The sequence below is a fragment of the Lagenorhynchus albirostris genome, chromosome 11 (genome assembly GCF_949774975.1).
Source record: "Lagenorhynchus albirostris chromosome 11, mLagAlb1.1, whole genome shotgun sequence".
Lineage (NCBI taxonomy): Eukaryota > Metazoa > Chordata > Mammalia > Artiodactyla > Delphinidae > Lagenorhynchus > Lagenorhynchus albirostris.
This window is the reverse complement of record NC_083105.1, coordinates 97996926-98015628: the sequence shown is the minus strand read 5'-3', so window position 1 is coordinate 98015628 and position 18703 is coordinate 97996926. Positions and strand designations below refer to the sequence as shown.

Below are 18703 nucleotides of genomic sequence, written 5' to 3'. Positions count from 1 at the left end.
GTTGAATTGTTCAGAAGTAGATAATGAAGATTAGAAACTGGGTTGAATTTCTCATCTTTAATGCCATTTATTCATTCATGAAACAGTATTTACTGAGAATCTCCTAGGTGCATGGCTGGTGTCATTAAAGTCACTGAAAACCAACGTTTCTGCCCTCTTAGAGTTTATATTTTAGATCAGAAGACAATTTTTTAAATAAGTAAAAATATATAGTACGTCTTATAGTTTATTACTGTGGAGAAAGATAGTGGAGGGAGTGGGAAGTTTGATGGGAAAGTGTTGTAATCTTTATCAGCTGTTCTAGCAAGACCTCTTTGAGATGGTGATATTTGAGCAAAGCCCTCGAGAAGGTAATGAGAGCCATGAGGATATTTGGAGGGAGAGCAAGGGCAAGGGCAGGAAACAGCAAGGACAAGGGAGGGAGTGTGTTGAGCACATATAAGTAATAGCGCTGAGGCCAGAGCTGGCAGCTGAGACAGGGTGAGGGGTAGGCTGTGAGGTCGGGGCAACAGGGAGCCAATTGCAGATCCTCATAGGCCGTCACGGTTTGGCATTTATCAGAGTGAGATGGGGCCCCTCGGGTTCTAAGCAGGGCAGTGAGGTGGTCTGGCTTGTCTTCAACAAGGTCATCCTGGCTGTTGTGTTGAAACAGACTCTGGAGGGAAAGGAGGAAAGCGGGAGACCAGTAAGGAGGCTGTGGCGGTCACTTGGGCAAGAGATGACAGTTGCTTAGGCCCAAGAGGGCGCTGGAGATGGGGAGAAGTGCATGCAGTCTGCACTTGTTCTTTTAAGGAGAGCCTACGGGGTGAGCTGACAGATGGGGTGAGCTGACAGATGCGTGAGGTTTGAGGGAGGGTGTGGTCGAGGGTGACTCACCCAAGGTTTTCGCCTGAGCATTTGGAAGAATGTAGCTGCCAGTAACTGAAATAATGGGGAAGGCTGTGGGAGCGTGTTTGGGGGGACAGTAGAAGTTCTGCTTTGGACATAGAAAGCTGGAGGTGCCTATTAGACATCCAGATAGTGTCAGATTTGGTTGTGGAATGTACAAAGCTGGAGGAAGACAGGAGAGCGGTCTAAGCTAGAGTACACATTTGGGAATATAATGCATTTATATAAATGGTATTTGTAGCCATGCGACTGAATGAGATCACTAAATCAGTAAGCATAGCTAGAAGAGGGCAGAAATCCAAGGACTGTACCTTGGGGCCCTCCAGCATCAGGAGAGTGAGATGAGGAGAAAGAACCAGCTGAAGAAACTGAGAAGGGAGTCTGGCCTCTTGGTACCAAATGAGGCATGTTTCAAGGAGAAAGAAGTGATCAGTTGTGTCAGATGCAGCTGAAAGGTCAACTAAGATGAGGACTGCGTTGGCCATTTAACAATGAGAAGTCAGTGGTGACTTTGTCCTGTCTTTTTTCATATATTCAGCTTCTGTAGACATTATAACTGGTTGAAAGTTGGTAATCCAGAAGGAGGAAGTACCTATCTTCCTCCTTTGGGGGTCAGCAAAGCAAAGCAACTTGGTGTGGAAGGCGATAGAATAAAGAAAACTAGAAGACCCTGACTGGGGCAGCAGAGGTGGAATGAATGAGGCAAGACCAATGTAGTTGAGTCCAGACCGCTGATGTCACCATCTCTACTCTTCCTTTCTCAGTTTGGTTACTGGCTGCTGCTACCGCCTCCTGGAGAACCCTACCATTAGTCACCAGAAGAACCGCTCCACCCGGGAAGCCATAACACACCTGCTTGGTGTCGCCTTGACACGTTATAACCATATGCTGAGTAAGTTAGCCCTCCGCTTTGCCCCACCCTTTTCATCTTGCCCATGGTTTCTCACGTGTAGCACTTCCACAGGTGCCACTGTGAAGATCATCCAGATGCTGCAGCACTTTGAACACCTGGCATCTGTACTGGTGGCGGCTGTGAGTCTGTGGGCAACTGATTATGGGATGAAGAGCATAGTAGGAGAGATTGTAAGGTGACCCTTCCTTCTCTAATTTCTAATTCTCATTTCCCTCAGGGAGAGTATAAAGATTGGAAATTGCTTCTCTGTGTAACATTAGATTCCTTCAGATATTAGATGCCAACTTTACCTTCCCTTACTGGGACCTGAGTAATTAAGTTATGCTGCTATGGCTGTGTTTATTCCCCTGTGTAGAGAGATTGGACAGAAGTGTCCCCAGGAGTTGAGTCGGGACCCTTCAGGGGCCAAGGGCTTTGCCGCCTTCCTGACAGAACTAGCGGAGCGTGTCCCGGCCACCCTGATGTCCAGCGTGTGCATTCTACTAGATCATCTGGATGGAGAGGTAGGCGGTCCCCTGGGGATCTCAGGGTTTTCTAGGGGTTTTAAGTGCATTGTTGAAAGGCTGTTTCTTAACAAGAAGGAAGCTTTCACTGAAGTCAAGTTGTCTAGGCTAATCACTGTGGCAGTTCCTTCCTATAGAGAAGCAGATGAAGTTTATTGAATTAAATAAAGAGCCACTTATTAATCCTATTTCAGTATCACACTGGTTTCACCCAGGTCTGGAAGGGGAGAGTCTAGTGAGAGTGACTCAGCTGCGATTCTGGTTCCCACCCATTCCTCAGGATGAAGCCCCTTCCTGCCCACCTGGTTCTCAGATCCGCCCACATCATCTGTCTTAGCCCTCAGTGTTAGCCTGGCTGCTTCCCAAGCTGATGCTGGCACTCCTCGGTGAATGTCAGGAACAAAGGCAGTCTGCTTGTTCATCTAATGTACTATAACCTTTTATGCAAGATCCCATTCTCAGGCTCTTGGCCTGGCAAAAACCCCAAACACTGTTCCCCATGATTCTGTAACGGACATGGTTGGCACCAGGGCTGATTTCTGTTTCCCTGTAAGTAAGATGTGGGAAGGGAAGTGTGAGAGAAAGGCGGTGTTTATTAGTAAGGATCAAAGGCTTTGAGGCCTCAGATGAAAGGTAGTAATTAATGCTTTTCAAACATGTGTTGGTGGATGGATGTGATTTCATATTCAGCTGCCACCATGGTTACCTGGGTGAGCCTTGTGGGGAAAAACTGCTCTGGGCTCTTGTTTATTTTGTCCCTACATTCTCCTGACCAGACAAGGCCCTTCTGGGATTCAGCTTTTTCTAGTGACCTCAGGAGTCAATGAATACCTGCTGGGCAGTTGACCAGAGAAAGTCAGAGCTAAGAAAAGCAAGCTTAACCTTGCCTAAAGGCCTTACCCCTTCTTTATGCCTGGATGAGCACAAGAGTTTAGGAAAACGACAGTCAGTATGGGGGTGCAGAGGCTCATACCAGCCTCATATCCCTCTCAGAATTACATGATGCGCAATGCCGTGCTGGCGGCCATGGCGGAGATGGTGCTGCAGGTTCTGAATGGAGATCAGCTGGAGGCGGCAGCCCGAGACACCCGAGACCAGTTCTTGGACACCTTGCAGGCCCACGGCCACGACGTCAGCTCCTTTGTGCGGAGCCGTGTTTTGCAACTCTTTACCCGAATCGTCCAGCAGAAGGTGAGTGTCCTTTGACGTGATAAAGATAAACGGTACCCCTCTATGTACAGGCCGAAGAAAAGGAATCCAGGGTCAAAAGAAGAGTAGCTATGTCAAAGAAGAGTCTAGAATTCAGGATTCTACTACCAGTAATAAAGGTCTTCCTCTATCAAGGACAAAGATTCTGGGCTCCATTTAAGGACTACAGTATGTCTTAACCACTACAGACAGTCCTCTTGAGCTATTCACATCCCGTAGAAAAGTTTCCTTAGAACGAGTGGCTAGCTCATGTAGAGTGTACTTCACGATCATCTTGAGCAGAATGGAAGGTGTGGGGCGGGATCTGATCCTGTCTTTCTGTTCCACGTAGGCTCTGCCCCTGACACGTTTCCAGGCAGTGGTGGCCTTAGCAGTGGGGCGTCTGGCAGACAAGTCGGTGCTGGTTTGTAAAAATGCCATCCAGCTCCTTGCCAGTTTTCTCGCCAATAATCCCTTTTCCTGCAAGGTAAGTAGTCTGGGCCCACCCAAAAGAGAAGGAATTAAATGGAAATAGCAGTGAAATTCCATGACTCAGTGACCCTGATGTTCATTTTTACCTTGGTAGCTTAGTGATACTGACCTTGCTGGACCGCTGCAGAAGGAAACCCAGAAATTACAAGAGATGAGGGCCCAGAGGCGAGCTGCAGCTGCTTGTGAGTAGTTGCTGCGGGGGAGTTCTCACCCCAGACATCCTTCTCCTTGCAGCTGGAAACTCAGTGCAAGAGTCTAAGTGAGACTTTCTCATTCAGCCGCAGTGCTGGACCCAGGGGAGGAGTGGGAAGCCATGCTGCCAGAGTTGAAGGCTACCCTGCAGCAGCTGCTGAAGCTTCCCCAGGAAGGAGAGGGGATGCCCGAGGAGGTTGCCGAAACAGAGACAGCGGAAGAGGTGGAAAGACGCATCCGTCGATTGCTAGCCAAAGCTAGTTACAAGTATGTGAAAGAATGGGATATTCTCTCATGACCTGTCAGGTTTAGAGTTAACTTTTGAGACACAATATTTTTTTTTAATTGAAGTATAGTTGAATTACAGTGTTGTGCTAATTTCTGCTTTACAGCAAAGTGACTGTTAATACACATATGTACATTCTTTAACAATGTTTTTTTTAAATGAACTGCACTTAGGGTATGCTGCCATCAGATGGTGGTAGGTGTTTTCATTGCAGTAATAGTCTGAACACCAGATATATGCCAAAGGCAAAGTCTACAATTAAGCATGCTTTTCTGCTTTTACAAATGTTTAAAAAAACTACTAAAACAACTAGACATAAATCGTGTTATAATTAAATATGACCAAAGTCCTGCTTCATTTGAAGAAGACGACCTATAAGTATAATCCTATTTCTATAAAGTAAGTTACTTAAACTTTCTGGGTCTCAGTTTCATTATTTATTTAAAAATAGTTGATTAGGTCATAAGATCTCTAGTGGCTTTTTAATTCCAAAATGTGTGAGCTGATAAATAATAACAAACGTGCTCAATCGTACCTTAATTTTTAAATCAACCTGGTATGAATCCTGATCTTAGAGGAAAGATTTTTGTGACTAGAACTTGAGAGCACCTTGGCAACAAAAGCGTTAGAGCTGTCCACAGGTATTCTTAAACCTCAGCCACAAGTCATTAGTTTACTTCCTACCTAACTAGGCTGCTCAGAAAGGCTGAAGAGAGGGTGGCTAGTTGGCTAATTCCCTACGTCTCTCTGGTGTCTCTCTTTGCTGAAGCGTAAAAGGCAGCCTGCTCTGCCTCCAAGCGTGCTAGTGATGAGTTAGGAAAAGGCTCCTTCTCATGTTAAAGATGCCCCTCCTCCCTCAGCAGTCCTCGCGGCCAGTGCTGGGCGGAGTTCTTAACAGCGGAGGTTCTGGCTGCCAGTTACAAATTTAAACGTGTTAGAACGTAACTTTTTAACAGTTTAATAGCAGAGTTTGAGGGGATTTTTTTGGTTTTTTTTTTAAGCAGGAAGCTACTTTTTCGTAATTAGACAATATATTCACATCATACAGTATTTAAAATTTGAACAAGGACGTGCCATGAAAAATCCCTTCCAAACCTGCTTTCCAGCCAGTTAGTTCCCTTCCCATAGCGAGCCTCCTTCTAGAGGTAATATGTAGTCACACAGTCAGACATATCTACATTTTTTCCCCCTTTTTATACAAGTGACAGAGTTCTCTACCAGTAGGTCTAGGTTCTTGATGGAATCATGACACAGGCTCCCTGACACAAGGCTGCAGTGACACTCTTATGGGTGCCTGATTGGTGACAGGTGATGTTCTGTCAGGCAGGCCATCATTCTCACTCAAGAAGCCATAGGCCACTTCCAGGAATCTGAACCCTTCTGTCATATGGACCCAGAGGAGTCAGAGAAGACTGCGTTCTTGAATCTCTTAGGAACTATCTTCAAAGGTAAATTCCTTTTCCTTCTTCAGTCATCAAACAAGACACTTCAACTGTATTTATAGACCATTTACTTTCTGTCAGACACTGGCCTGGCTGGCAGCCTGGTGCTGAAAGAGGCCAGAGGGGAGTTAGTGGTGCTTCTGCTCTGGAATGGAAGCAGCCTACGGGCCTAAGATTTAGTCACGGGGTATAAAAGGTTATTTCCAAACTGTAGAGGACTTGAGGAATCTTTTTTGAGAAATGAACCAACATATTTTAGAATAAATTCTAAATTTATACTTTCCTAGTGGGAATTCCCCGGTGGTCCAGTGGTTAGGACTCTGCATTTCCATTGCAGGGGTCACAGGTTCGATCCTTGGTCAGGGAACTAAGATCCCGCAAGTAGCGCAGCACGGCAAAAAAAAAAAAAAAAAAAGCTTTCCTATTGTAGAAACAAATATTCAGCGATGTTTAGAACTGTTGGGTTTCCCCGTATACCCTTGAACGAAAACCATCCTATAATTCTTTAACTCTAGGCCCAGCAGCTCCCACACAGGAGAAGAATCCCCAGGGGGCTGCGGGGAACTTGGGCCCAGGAGAGACTGGCTGCAAAGACAAGCCCAGTGTGTCAGAGCCTGAGAAATGCAGGGAAAACGATGAGCTGGTGAAGCAGGAGATGCTGGTGCAGTATCTGCAGGATGCCTACAGCTTCTCTCTGAAGATCACAGAGGCCATTGGCATCATAAGCAAGATGATGTATGAACACACAACTACAGGTACGCCGGCATCCCCTCTGCAAGGACTGGGTCTTGGAGTTGGAAGAACCAGTCTTGTCCGTACTTTATTGATGTCTGTCCGCTCTTTTGAAAGGCCCGGATTCTTTCTTCAATTTGCTTTGTGTAGCCCTGCGGAGTGTGCATACAGTATTTCACAGGGCATTTAGGGGAGTTGGCATCCTCAGGGAGAAAGGAGGAAGGCCTCCGCTCGCATGTTGCTACATTAAGAAAGGTTCCGCCTTTAAGCATTGGGGGAGTTTTGCCAAGCAGATAGGTGACATTTGTGTCTGTCCTCTCAGTGGTACAGGAGGTGATTGAATTCTTTGTGATGGTATTCCAATTTGGGGTACCCCAGGCCCTGTTCGGGGTGCGCCGCATGCTGCCTCTCATCTGGTCGAAGGAGCCTGGTGTCCGGGAAGCTGTGCTGAACGCCTACCGCCAACTTTACCTCAAACCTAAGGGGGACTCTGCCAGGTAGATGGGCTGTGTTTCGCCTCCTGAAGGAGTTGGGGGGAGTGGGCACCCTTCTTCTAGAGGCGTTCTAGCTCCAGAGGCACTAGGTCTGTAATGGGCTCGGGGTGGGGCTGAACTTACAGTGAAACCCATCCTAAGCAGTTATTTGGTTTGTTTTTCTTTTTATTGAAGTATAGTTGATGTGTACAATATTAAACGTTAGAAGTGTGCAATATAGTAATTCACTATTTTTAAAGGTTATACTCCATTTATAGTTATAAAATATTGCCCATGTACAGTATATCCTTGTAGCTTACTTTATACATAATAGTTTGTACCTCTTAATCTCCTGCCCCTGTATTGTCCCTCCCCCTTCCCTCTAGTTTGTTCTCTATATCTCCCCGCTAGTTTGTTCTCTATATCTGTGAGTCTAAAGCAGTTATTTATTATTTGACACTGTGGTGGGATTGCCTAATAACCTGTTTGCCAGGTTCAGCTTCTTGGTCTTTTAATGACCCCTGATCTCTGCTGTTCCCACAGAGCCAAGGCCCAGACTTTGATTCACAATCTCTCTTTGCTGCTAGTGGATGCCTCAGTTGGGACCATTCAGTGTCTTGAGGAAATTGTAAGTCTCCTCACTTTGACTTACTCATTCAGCAAGTATTAGTGAGTGATTACTATGTGTTCAGCAACTTACTCAGCCCTGCAAAGAAGTATAAGATTATTCGCTTTCAAGTCTAGTTGGCAACCCAAAACACAACACATTTCTAGAGCAATGCAGCAGATTGCTAAGTGGCCCAGGCAATGATTATAGTAGCGATAGTAATATAATAATAGTAACACATTATGCCAGGTACTGTATTTAGCACTTTGCTCATATTAATTTGCTAATCCTCACAACAGCCCTAGGAGGTTATGCTATTATCAGCATTTTACAATGAGAAATCTGAGGCACAGAGATCTTAAAGAAGTTGGCTAATTTCAGCTACTTAGGAGCAAAGGTTGAGATTCAAACTCGGGCATAAGAGTTCCAGAAAACATACTCTTACCTGGTATATTATATTGACGAGTAGAGTGGGAAAGGGAGCAGTGTGAGGTGGAATACTCGAGGGAAAAGCTTCCTGAAGGTGGCAGGACTTAATTTGGGCCTTGATGAGTAGGATTTAGAGAATTAAAGAAAGGAAGGAGTTAAAGAGAAATGAAAAAGAAGTGAAAACATTTCAGACAGAAAGCCACGAAAGAGCACTGCCTATGTTGTAGAATGAAGACGATTGTGTTCTGGCTCAAAACTGTCATCTGGAAAAGATAGGAAGCTGGAAATGTGGGTTGGAACTAAATCGGGAAGATCCCGGGATGCCTTTCAAGAGTCTAGGACCTGAACCTTGTCAGCCAGGGACTCCAGCATTTTAGTGAGGCAGAGCTGCTTTGAAGGGTTTGGATTATGGGACAGAAGGCAGAGGTGGTGCTGCGTACCAGCGTCCACTGGGAGGAGCGTCACCGCGGGAAAGAAGAGCCTGCTGGTGGCACTTGGCCCGAGATCTTGTAGAGTGGCTGCTGGCCGGGAGCCCATGCAGCGGGCAAAGGAGAGCTATCTCTGCATGGTGAGCAGAGCTGTGGCATGGTGAAACAGACGTCTGGGGAGGTCACAGCATACAGGTTGGTTGGAGCAGAGGCTAGGGACAGGGATGTCCCTGGAGGCTGCTGTAGATGTGCAGTGACAGGGGTCTAGACTTTGGGGGTGGGAGGAAAATCTGGAGAATTGCACTTTAATGGAAGATAAATTTTAAGAGGAAGAATAGGTCGGACTAAGTGACTGATACATAAAATATTAGGTGACTATGAAGTTTGAAGCATATGTGACTGTTGGTGTTGGTGCCGTTGGCAAAATGAAAAGGCAAGAAAGGACGATGGCGTCCATTTCAGACATGCTGAGCTAGTGGTTACAGCAAGAAAACCTACTAGAAATCTCCAGAATGTAGTCCAAACTGTAGATCCACAGGAACTCGAGGTCAGTTTCAGTGTGTCATCTTCATGAACGTAGTTTCGAAGGCATGAAAGCAGAAAAGTAACAGAGATGGAAGTGCCTCTCCAGACCCCACTTTACATTTCGAGCCTCCTCCTTCCTCTCCCACTCCTCAACATTGCCTTTACTTACTTAGGTTCTCGATATTCTCTTCAGAGGAGGTGGACCAAGCATCAGGGGAATTGTTATTTTTTGGCCTGAGCCCTTTTTCTTTTCTCTTCAGCTCTGTGAGTTTGTGCAGAAGGATGAATTGAAACCAGCAGTGACCCAAGTGCTGTGGGAGCGGGCAACGAAGAAGGTGCCCTGCTCTGCTCTGGAGCGCTGTTCTTCTGTCATGCTTCTCGGGATGATGGCACGGTGAGGCTCAGATCCAGACAGGCGGTAGGACAAGAGAGGAAGGGAAGGTTCTCTTAAGACTGCTTCAGTGGGGCTTCCCTGGTGGTGCAGTGGTTGAGAATCTGCCTGCTAATGCAGGGGACATGGGTTTGAGCCCTGGTCTGGGAGGATCCCACATGCCGCGGAGCGGCCGGGCCCGTGAGCCATGGCTGCTGAGCCTGCGCGTCCGGAGCCTGTGCTCTGCAACAAGAGAGGCCACGATAGTGAGAGGCCCGCGCACTGCGATGAAGAGTGACCCCCACTTGCCACAACTAGAGAAAGCCCTCGCACAGAAACGAAGACCCAACACAGCAAAAATAAATTAATTAATTAATAAACTCCTACCCCCAACATCTTCTTTTAAAAAAAAAAAAAAAGACTGCTTCAGTAATAGCAGTCAGGCCCAGCTGAGCTCTGTGCACGCATCAGCCACCTAAATGGAGAATAAAACAGTGACCGTACCAGTCTACCCCCAGGCAGCAGAAACAGTGGGGTCAACAGAGCAAGAGGGATGCCAAGGGGCCAGCCCTATGCCAGAGCCTCTCTGTAGCGCTCCAAGGCTCTCGAAGCCCTGAGTTGGGTGCTGGTTCCTACCCCCTTGGTGTTGTCCCCCACGCAGAGGGGTCCGTGAGTGGCTTTAACTCTATGGCTTCCTTCTCCTAGAGGAAAACCAGAAATTGTAGGAAGCAACTTAGACACACTGGTGAGCATAGGGCTGGATGAGAAGCTTCCACAGGACTACAGGTTGGCCCAACAGGTGTGCCGTGCCATTGCCAACATCTCTGACAGGAGGAAGGTACGTGGGGTGGGTATGTCCAAACTAAGGAGAGTGGGCACGTCCAAACTAAGGAGAGTGGGCATTCTCCTGTCCACCGTCAACACACACCCGCGTTGTCTTCCCTTGCTTTCGACAGCCTTCTCTGGGCAAACGTCACCCTCCCTTCCGGCTGCCTCAGGAACACTGCTTGTTTGAGCGACTGCAGGAGACGGTCACGAAAGGTGAGCTACCATGAAGGGCCTCGGGCAGAATTGGGCCTTTGTCTGCAGTGGCAACTTCTCCCTTCTGCTGCGCAGGCGTTGTCTGCCCAGACCCACTCTGGATCCCATTCAAGGAGGCGGCAGTGACCCTCATTTACCAGCTGGCAGAGGGCCCCGAGGTGATCTGTGCCCGGATGCTGCAGGGCTGTGCAAAGCAGGCCCTGGAGAAGCTGGGAGAGAAAAGCACCCCCCAGGAGGCCACGAGTAAGTAGGCAAGAGGGTCGGTGGGCCCACGGGCAGCAGCCAGCTTCTGCTGCCGTCCCTGCCGGCCGGGAGCCACTGATACTACCACTTCCTACAACCACTCCCGATCCCCTCAACCCCCGCTGTCCCTTTCTGTCACTCAGGCCGGGCCCGTCACTGCTACCACACCCTCCACCCCCAGCTCTTGCCTCTTCACTGGGGTGTAGAGCGCGTGAGCAAGGGGGCCATCAGTATGGCGGGGGCCTGTGAGACTTGATTGTCTTTTTCTCCGTGCTTTCCCGCTCCCCCTCCTGCAGAGGACACGCCTGTGCTCCCCACTTTCCTGTTGATGAACCTGCTGTCCCTGGCCGGGGATGTGGCTCTGCAGCAGCTGGTGCATCTGGAGCAGGCAGTGAGTGGAGAGCTCTGTCGGCGCCGAGTTCTTCGGGAAGAACAGGAGCATAAGACGAAAGAGCCAAAGGAGAAGGTGAGTGGCACGCCTGCGCATTTGGGTTCGGGTCCCAGGCGTTTCCCAGATTTGCTTCCGGCCCTCGGGTCCTTCACATTTCCTTCTGGGGATCTCCGCTTCTCTCCTGTTAAATGAGCTGATGGAGACTGCCTCCTTGCTGCACCTACTCTGGAAATGATTAGTGAGAACAAAGATGGATCACCCAGGAAGGAAAGTTTTAGGTAAATACAGAGCATCGAGATAAGGACCTTGGCATAAGACACAGGCTGTGCCCTAGGCAGTGTTTGTTAGTTAGCACACTCCCAGGGCCTTTCCGGCAGCCTTGGTGACTGGGCGTAGCACCTGATGGGACCTTGTGTTCTCTCCACTAGAGGCAGTGATGTCTGGCAGACAAATGATTGACAGAGCCCTGCAGCAGTGAGATAAAGTCTGCCCTTCTCTGTGACCTTGAACCATTGTCTGGCAGGCTCCGTCTGTTTACTGTGTCTAGGAAGTTATGTGCTTCTGAGGAGGAATTCAGAAGAGGTGTGGGGTGCTTCGGCAACTTGAACACAAACGGACCTAGTTCTCTTCCGGTTTAATTCAAGAGTCCTTCTTTGGATACACGTGACACGCCTGTGACTGGTTTTGCAGAATTTGCCTTTCCCCAGATCCATTTGTGTGAAATGAAGGGTAGGCTGGAATCAAAACGGTCTGCTCACCCATGACCTGGCTGCTCTCCCATCAGAATCCAAGCTCTGAGGCCACCATGGAGGAGGAGATGGGGCTGGTTGGGGCTACAGCTGATGACACCGAGGCAGAACTCATCCGCGGCATCTGTGAGCTGGAGCTGCTAGATGGTGAGAAGAATTGCTGAGTGGCCCTCTCCCTGGCTAGGTAGGCTGTCCCAAACCTAGAGTTGTTCCTTCACCAGGCAAACAGACACTGGCTGCCTTTGTTCCACTTCTGCTTAAAGTCTGCAACAACCCTGGTCTCTATAGCAACCCAGAGCTCTCTGCAGCTGCTTCACTTGCCCTCGGCAAGTTCTGCATGATCAGGTAGGCCTTGGGGTGGGCATCACCTTCTCCAGGAGGATGGGGGATGGTATGGTTTCCCTGATGGTCCTCTCTTTGCCCCTAGTGCCACTTTCTGTGACTCCCAGCTTCGTCTTCTGTTCACCATGCTAGAAAAGTCTTCGCTCCCCATCGTTCGATCTAACCTCATGATTGCTACTGGGGATCTGGCCATCCGCTTCCCCAACCTGGTGGACCCCTGGACACCTCATCTGTATGCTCGGTGAGGGACACCTCACAGCACCTTCGCCGTCCCTGCCAGCCCTGGAGGCTGTGGTGAAGTCAGTGTGAGAATCCCCAAAACTGTGCCCTGGTCTTTAATGTTCCCTTGAACATCTGTGCAGGCCCTGGCTGAGTGTGGCCCCAAAGGGATTGATGTTTCTTCTCTAAAGCCTTGGTTACAGCCTTGGCCTCTTTCCCCAAACCCAGCTTTCAACTCTAAACATCCCCTAACTGCTTCTAGAATGGCACTAGGAAGAGGCCATAGAGTCCTACTGAGGGCCTGTCTGCCAGCGTCAGCTTTAGCCCATGGTCTTGGTCCTAATGACTCGGATTTCATTCTTAGTCTCCGGGACCCCGCTCAGCAAGTGCGGAAAACAGCCGGGCTGGTGATGACCCACCTGATCCTGAAGGACATGGTGAAGGTGAAGGGGCAGGTGAGCGAGATGGCCGTGCTGCTCATCGACCCTGCCCCTCAGATCGCTGCCCTGGCCAAGAACTTCTTCAACGAGCTCTCCCACAAGGTGAGAGGTGGGGGGGAGCTTAGAGCTTGCTGCCGGGGGAACATGCAGGTCACCTCGTCTCTTTGATATGACTCTCTCTCTCACACAGGGCAATGCGATCTATAACCTCCTTCCAGATATCATCAGCCGCCTGTCAGCCCCTGAGGGAGGAGTGGAGGAGGAGCCTTTCCACACCATCATGAAGTACAGTTCCCTGGGCCTTGGGGCACGTTTTCCATTGTAGAGCAGCCTTAGGAATCAGACAAACCTGTATGTGATTTCTGGCTCTGCTACTCTTTAGCCTGTGGACTTCAGCAATAACCACCTCTCTGTGCCTGTTCCTCCTGTGTAAAATGAGGCCAGAAATACTTCCCCTTTATTAGTTCTTGAAAAGATTCAATAAGGCAAAAGTCCTGACACTGGACAGCAGCTGCTTTTGTTATAAATTGCGTCACAGTGAAATTCCTCAGGAGGGTGGGGTGGGCCCTTCCCTGAGGCGTGAGAGAGGGCAGGAGGTACAGGCCCGGGCATGGGCTGCGGCAGAGAAGAGCCTGCTACGGAGTCAGGAGGATGACAGAAGGCTGGTGCTGGGGAGGGTATGGGGTTGGTGTTGGCAGTGGGTGGGTTCGGAGCTGCCCCCAGAGACGGCACATCCGCATCTCCCCTCCTGCAGGCAGCTCCTTTGCTACATCACCAAGGACAAGCAGACCGAGAGCCTGGTGGAGAAGCTGTGTCAGCGGTTCCGCACGGCCCAGTACGCTGCCTGCCTTGAGGGCTCTTTGTGGCGAGAGGGAAAGAACCCTCCCACCCAGGGGCCTCCCCGGGGCTGTGGGAGGCTGATGAGGAAGGAGGCCTTTCCCTCCTGGGTCCCACTGCTCCTCACAGAGCCATCCCGCCCGCAGGACCGAGCGCCAGTACCGGGACCTGGCCTACTGCGTGTCACAGCTGCCCCTCACAGAGCGGGGTCTCCGCAAGATGCTGGAAAACTTTGACTGCTTTGGAGATAAACTGTCAGACGAGTCCATCTTCAGCGCCTTTTTGTCCGCTGTGGGCAAGTTGCGGCGTGGAGCCAAGCCCGAGGGCAAGGTGAGCGGTGCCCGCCCGCATTCCAGCCGCAGTTCATTCCGCTGTTCTGAGGCTCTGGATTTCTGACTTAGCCCCAGCTGATTGCAACCAAGTAACCAGAGTGACCTGAGACCAGATCTTTCTGTCTCCAATTCCTGATTCTTTGTTTCTCTTTTTTCTTTTCTTTAGTAGACTTTACTGAGGGCAGTTTCAGGTTCAAAGCAAAATTGAGTAAAATATAGAGTTCCCCCATGTGCCCCCTGCCCCCAGGCAGGCACAGCCTCACAGCCTCCCCAGTTACCCGCATCCCCGCCAGAGGCTAGAGCAGGACATCCATGAACCTGCCTGGACACATCACCATCGCCCAGAGAGCGTGGTTTCCAGGAGGGTTCACTTTCGGTGATGTGCGCGCTGAGGGTTTAGAATGTATTGTGACCTGTGCCCACTGCTGTGCGACATTCAGAGTAGATTCCCTGCTCTGAGCATCCTCTGCTCCCCTGTTCACCCCACCTCCCCGAAGCCCTGGCAGCCACTGGTCTTTTTACTGTTGCCACAGCTTCGCCTTTCGCAGGGTGTCATATCATCGCACCCACACGGTATATGCTTTTCTCAGTTGTGTTCTTTCATCCAGTGATATGCGTTTAAGGTTCCTCCATGTCTTTTCACGGACTTGTTTTTTTTTTTTTTTTTTTTCGGCTGCGTTGGGTCTTCGTTGCTGTGCGTGGGCTTTCTCTAGTTGCGGCGTGCGGGGGCTGCTCTTCGTTGCAGTGCGTGGGCTTCTCATTGCGGTGGCTTCTCTTGTTGCGGAACCTGGGCTCTAGGTGTGCGGGCTTCAGTAGTTGTGGCACACAGGCTCAGTAGTTGTGGCTCACAGGCTCTAGAGTGCAGACTCAGTAGTTGTGGCACATGGACTTAGTTGTTCCGCGGCATGTGGGATCTTCCGTACCAGGGCTTGAACCCTGTCCCCTGCATTGGCAGGCAGATTCTTTTTTTTTTTTTTTTTTTTTTTTTTGCGGTACGCGGGCCTCTCACTGTTGTGGCCTCTCCCGTTGCGGACGCACAGGCTCAGCGGCCATGGCTCACGGGCCCAGCCATTCCACGGCATGTGGGATCTTCCCGGACCGGGGCATGAAGCCGTGTCCCCTGCATCGGCAGGCGGACTCTCAACCACTGCACCACCAGGGAAGCCCCAACTTGTTTCTTTTTAATCATAGAAATAACTATATTTCCAGGCCTGCTTTTCACCTCTTTTTGCCTCCAGGCTGTAATAGATGAATTCGAGCAGAAGCTTCGGGCCTGTCACACCAGAGGTTTGGATGCAATAGAGGAACTTGAGATTGGCCAAGCGGGTAGCCAGAGAGCCCCATCAGCCAGGAAACAGCCTGCTGGTACGTGAGGCAGCCCCTCGCGGGACAGACCAGGCGGGGCCCTCCTCTCAGATAGAGGTTCCTTTTGTCTTTCCTTTTTGGACTCATGCCTCTGCCTTTTCTAGTCTCTAGACACCGGCATCTGGCTTCTGCAGCGTCACACAGTGACTTTGTCACACCTGAGCCCCGCCGTACTACCCGATGGCATCCAGACACCCAGCGGCAAGTTTCAAGAAAGAAACTCAGAATCGTCTTCTCAAGTGATGAGTCCAGCGAGGAAGGTACGGTGCTTCCTTCCACACCGAGCCCAGAAGAAGCATAGCTCGGGGGGGTGGGGGGGAGGCTGGCTTTGATGGGGTCCTGCTGCATAGGCCCCCTGCCCCCAAGGTCCTCTTCCTCCCTGTGCAGTGTGGCCTGGGACTGTCCCATTTGTTCTCTGAGACCTATGTTTCACCATCTTTGTGACTCAGCTTTTTCTTATTCCCCCAATTCTTTGAATAGAACCGTTAGCAGAGATGACAGAAGATGAGACACCCAAGAAAACCACCCCCATCCGCCGCCGAGCATCTGCTCACAGGCACAGGTCCTAGGGGCAGCCTTGCCTGTTCCCAACCCTGCTGTGCTGGTGTCTTGTGGAGTGACCTTGAATTCCGTTCCCCTTGTAAAATACTTGTTTGCCTGTCTCCTTGTTTTTTTAATGCATAAATGGTCTTTGTAACAGACGGCTTTGCTCTTAAACTAGCGTAACTGAACTGAGTTGAGCTGCTTTCCTTGGAATATACATTTGCCAGTTTCCTAGTTTTCCAATGAATAAACGTTTTTATATACTTTTAGAGGTTTTTCCTAAGCTCATCTTTGTTTCACCTTTCTCGTTAGCCCAGAGGCAGGCAGCAGATAGAGGGTTATTGATCCAGATGATGAGCCCAGGAGTCTGGGGCCCGTCCAGCATCTGCTGAGTTTCACGCCCCCTCAGTGCCTCATCTTTCCCTCTCGACCTCCCCACCCTGCACGCGTGGCAGGATTGCTCCGCTGTGCAGAATTAGGCAGCGTCTAGACTCCAGATCCGCACTTCTCAATCTGGGGGCAATTTTGCCCTGCAGGGGACAGTTGGCAACATCTAGAGACTATTTTTGTGGTCACAACCCAGCAGGGAGGGGTGCTACCAGCAGCTAGGGGGCTGAGGCCAGGGATGTTGCTAAATATCCTACAATGCACAGGACAGATCCCACCACAGAAAATGCTCCGGCCCAAAATGTCAGTGAAGCTGAAGTTGAGAAACCCTCCTCTCCAGCAAGGGCTGGCTTCTGTCCTGCCCTCACCCCGACTCGTGCCCCTGACCCCATCTCTAAAGACAGGTGACTGACCTGGCCAGGCTGATGGGAGATCAGGTCATGATTCCCCGTCAGCTCTAGACAGTGTCTCTGGGGACTGTCTCCCAGGGATTCCTCACCACGTTACAGGGTCTGCAGCAAGTCAGCCCCTCAGATGCAGGCCCTGTCCACCCCCTCCTACTCCCCAGTTCCTCTCTGCTGAATCACCTGAACTGGAGGCAGTGAGGCTGCTGTCATGGCTACAGTGGTGTCTTTGCTGTCATGACAACAGCACACTGCATCAGTCAGTCGTGCTCTCGGAGCACTGAGCTCCCTTTTCAGCAAAGGACAGTAATGAGAAATGACAAGCACGCAGCAAAGGGGGACGTGCTTTGGGTAGCACAGGAGGGTGGAGGGGCTCCTATGGCCCTTGTCAGGGAAGGCGCTGCCGTCCTGGTGGAGCCTGAGGAGGTGGCGTCTCCCCTCCACTTACCCAGCAGACCCCTCAGTGCGGCGCTTCCCGCCTCCCCCACCATTAGCTGCCCCGTGACCCTGCTCTTCCTGCTCCTGCAGAAGTCTGGCCATGGGCCATGCAGATGGCTGCCAGCCACAGCCAGCCTTGGGTCTGGGGCCCCAAGAGGGAGGGCAGTCCCAGAAAGGCAAGGGACGGGCTGGAGTCGGGGTGCAGGGCAGTGCTCTCTGCCTTTTAAGCAAAGGTTGTCACCGTGCGGGGCTAAACTTAGCCACAGGCTTTTCAGCTGGAAAAGGGGGCTGGTCTCAGGTTACGCTGGGCCAGCAAAGAGGCCCCAATTCTGTCCCCCAGCACCTGCTGATGGGCAATGTCCATCCCACCCCACCCCCCTCTAAATCCTCAACCCTTCAAGTCCTCAGAACCAGCCCTTCCTCCATCCTCAGCTTACAAACCCAGCACAGTGCAGCTTCTGACTGACGGGTCTTGGAGAGGAATGGATCCCTTCCTCCACATCACGTGTGGGAAGGGGCTGGGGGCCTGTTCCCACCATATGCCCAAGACCTCCCAATATTTTTCCTCTTCTGGACTCCTCACCCTGCCCCCAACATCCCCTGGACGCAGCCAGTGAAGGGGAGGCCCTGGCTGCAGGGCTGGCCTGCACGTCCCAGGATGGGGAGGGACTTCCGCCCTAGCGTCCTGCTCTCAGCCCAGGGCTGGACGGGCTGGACAGGGTGAAAGAGGCATTGTCTTCCAGCCGGGGCGGCACAGCCCTCAGGCTTCCCAGGAGAGAATTTGTGGGAGGCCTCCGGCCCTCTACCGGGCCAGCCCCCAGCAGCGATGCTATCCCGCCCCGGGGCCCCAGCCCGGGCCTAGGGGAGAGAGCAGCTGGTGCGCACAGGGCCTGGTTTGTCTGCCTCGATTCTCAGGTCTCCAGGCTGCCTGCGCCGCAGGACATCGTGACCTTCAGTGCAGACCCCTCCCCCTCATGCCTCCTCCGGAGCCTCCTTCCTCTCCAGGCCCCCACAGCCCAGGGCCCAGCCCCGGCCCCCGGCCCAGAATCCGGGCCGTTGGAGGGGGGGGAGGGGGAAGGAGGACTGGGCAGGGTCCTGCGGGAGGCCCCTCCCGAGCCTTTTCCTCTGCTGTTCCAGTGTCACTACCGAAGAGCCTCGAGAAGTTCCTCAGCCTTCCCGCCTCTCAGCCTTTGAAAGTAGGGGAGCGGGAGCGGGGAGGAGGAGGAAGGGGGACCCTGCAGCCGCGAGCCGTCCCTGGCTCCGGGTCCAATTCCCTATCTAACCGGCTCCCCAAGTTCTCCCGTTACATCCGTGCAGCATCCCTCAGTTCTCACCAGGGCCCACGGCCCCGAGTCCACAGAATCCCGCAGTAACCCCCCGCCCCCAATCCCCGCCAAGCACCATCACCGGTCCCCTCCTCCTTTGGGCCAGTCTCGGTCCCCTCCCCCTCTCCCTCAGCCCACACGCGCGGTGCCTGCACATTTGAAGAACCAGGCTGGTCCAA

The 18703-nt window shown here is 51.3% G+C and overlaps 1 protein-coding gene across 6 annotated transcripts in view; it reads left to right on the top strand.

The window, feature by feature from the left end:
• Positions 1-16239, top strand: part of NCAPD2 (non-SMC condensin I complex subunit D2) — a 28668-nt gene extending 12429 nt beyond the window's left edge. For 2 of the 6 annotated variants that reach the window (XM_060167124.1, XM_060167123.1), the window contains exons 7-32: positions 1653-1780; positions 1853-1976; positions 2157-2304; positions 3298-3495; positions 3845-3979; positions 4079-4166; positions 4263-4443; positions 5786-5910; positions 6420-6659; positions 6959-7133; positions 7653-7737; positions 9359-9492; positions 10174-10306; positions 10425-10509; positions 10585-10752; positions 11049-11218; positions 11928-12039; positions 12114-12237; positions 12320-12475; positions 12818-12995; positions 13084-13178; positions 13648-13728; positions 13877-14060; positions 15301-15427; positions 15532-15687; positions 15908-16239. In XM_060167124.1, coding sequence (XP_060023107.1) covers positions 1653-1780; positions 1853-1976; positions 2157-2304; positions 3298-3495; positions 3845-3979; positions 4079-4166; positions 4263-4443; positions 5786-5910; positions 6420-6659; positions 6959-7133; positions 7653-7737; positions 9359-9492; positions 10174-10306; positions 10425-10509; positions 10585-10752; positions 11049-11218; positions 11928-12039; positions 12114-12237; positions 12320-12475; positions 12818-12995; positions 13084-13178; positions 13648-13728; positions 13877-14060; positions 15301-15427; positions 15532-15687; positions 15908-15996 — 3619 coding nt within the window. In that variant the 3' untranslated portion in view covers positions 15997-16239. The other 4 variants (XM_060167125.1, XR_009543629.1, XM_060167127.1 and 1 more) reach the window with 4 other exon arrangements.
• Positions 16240-18703: the final 2464 nt, after the last annotated feature.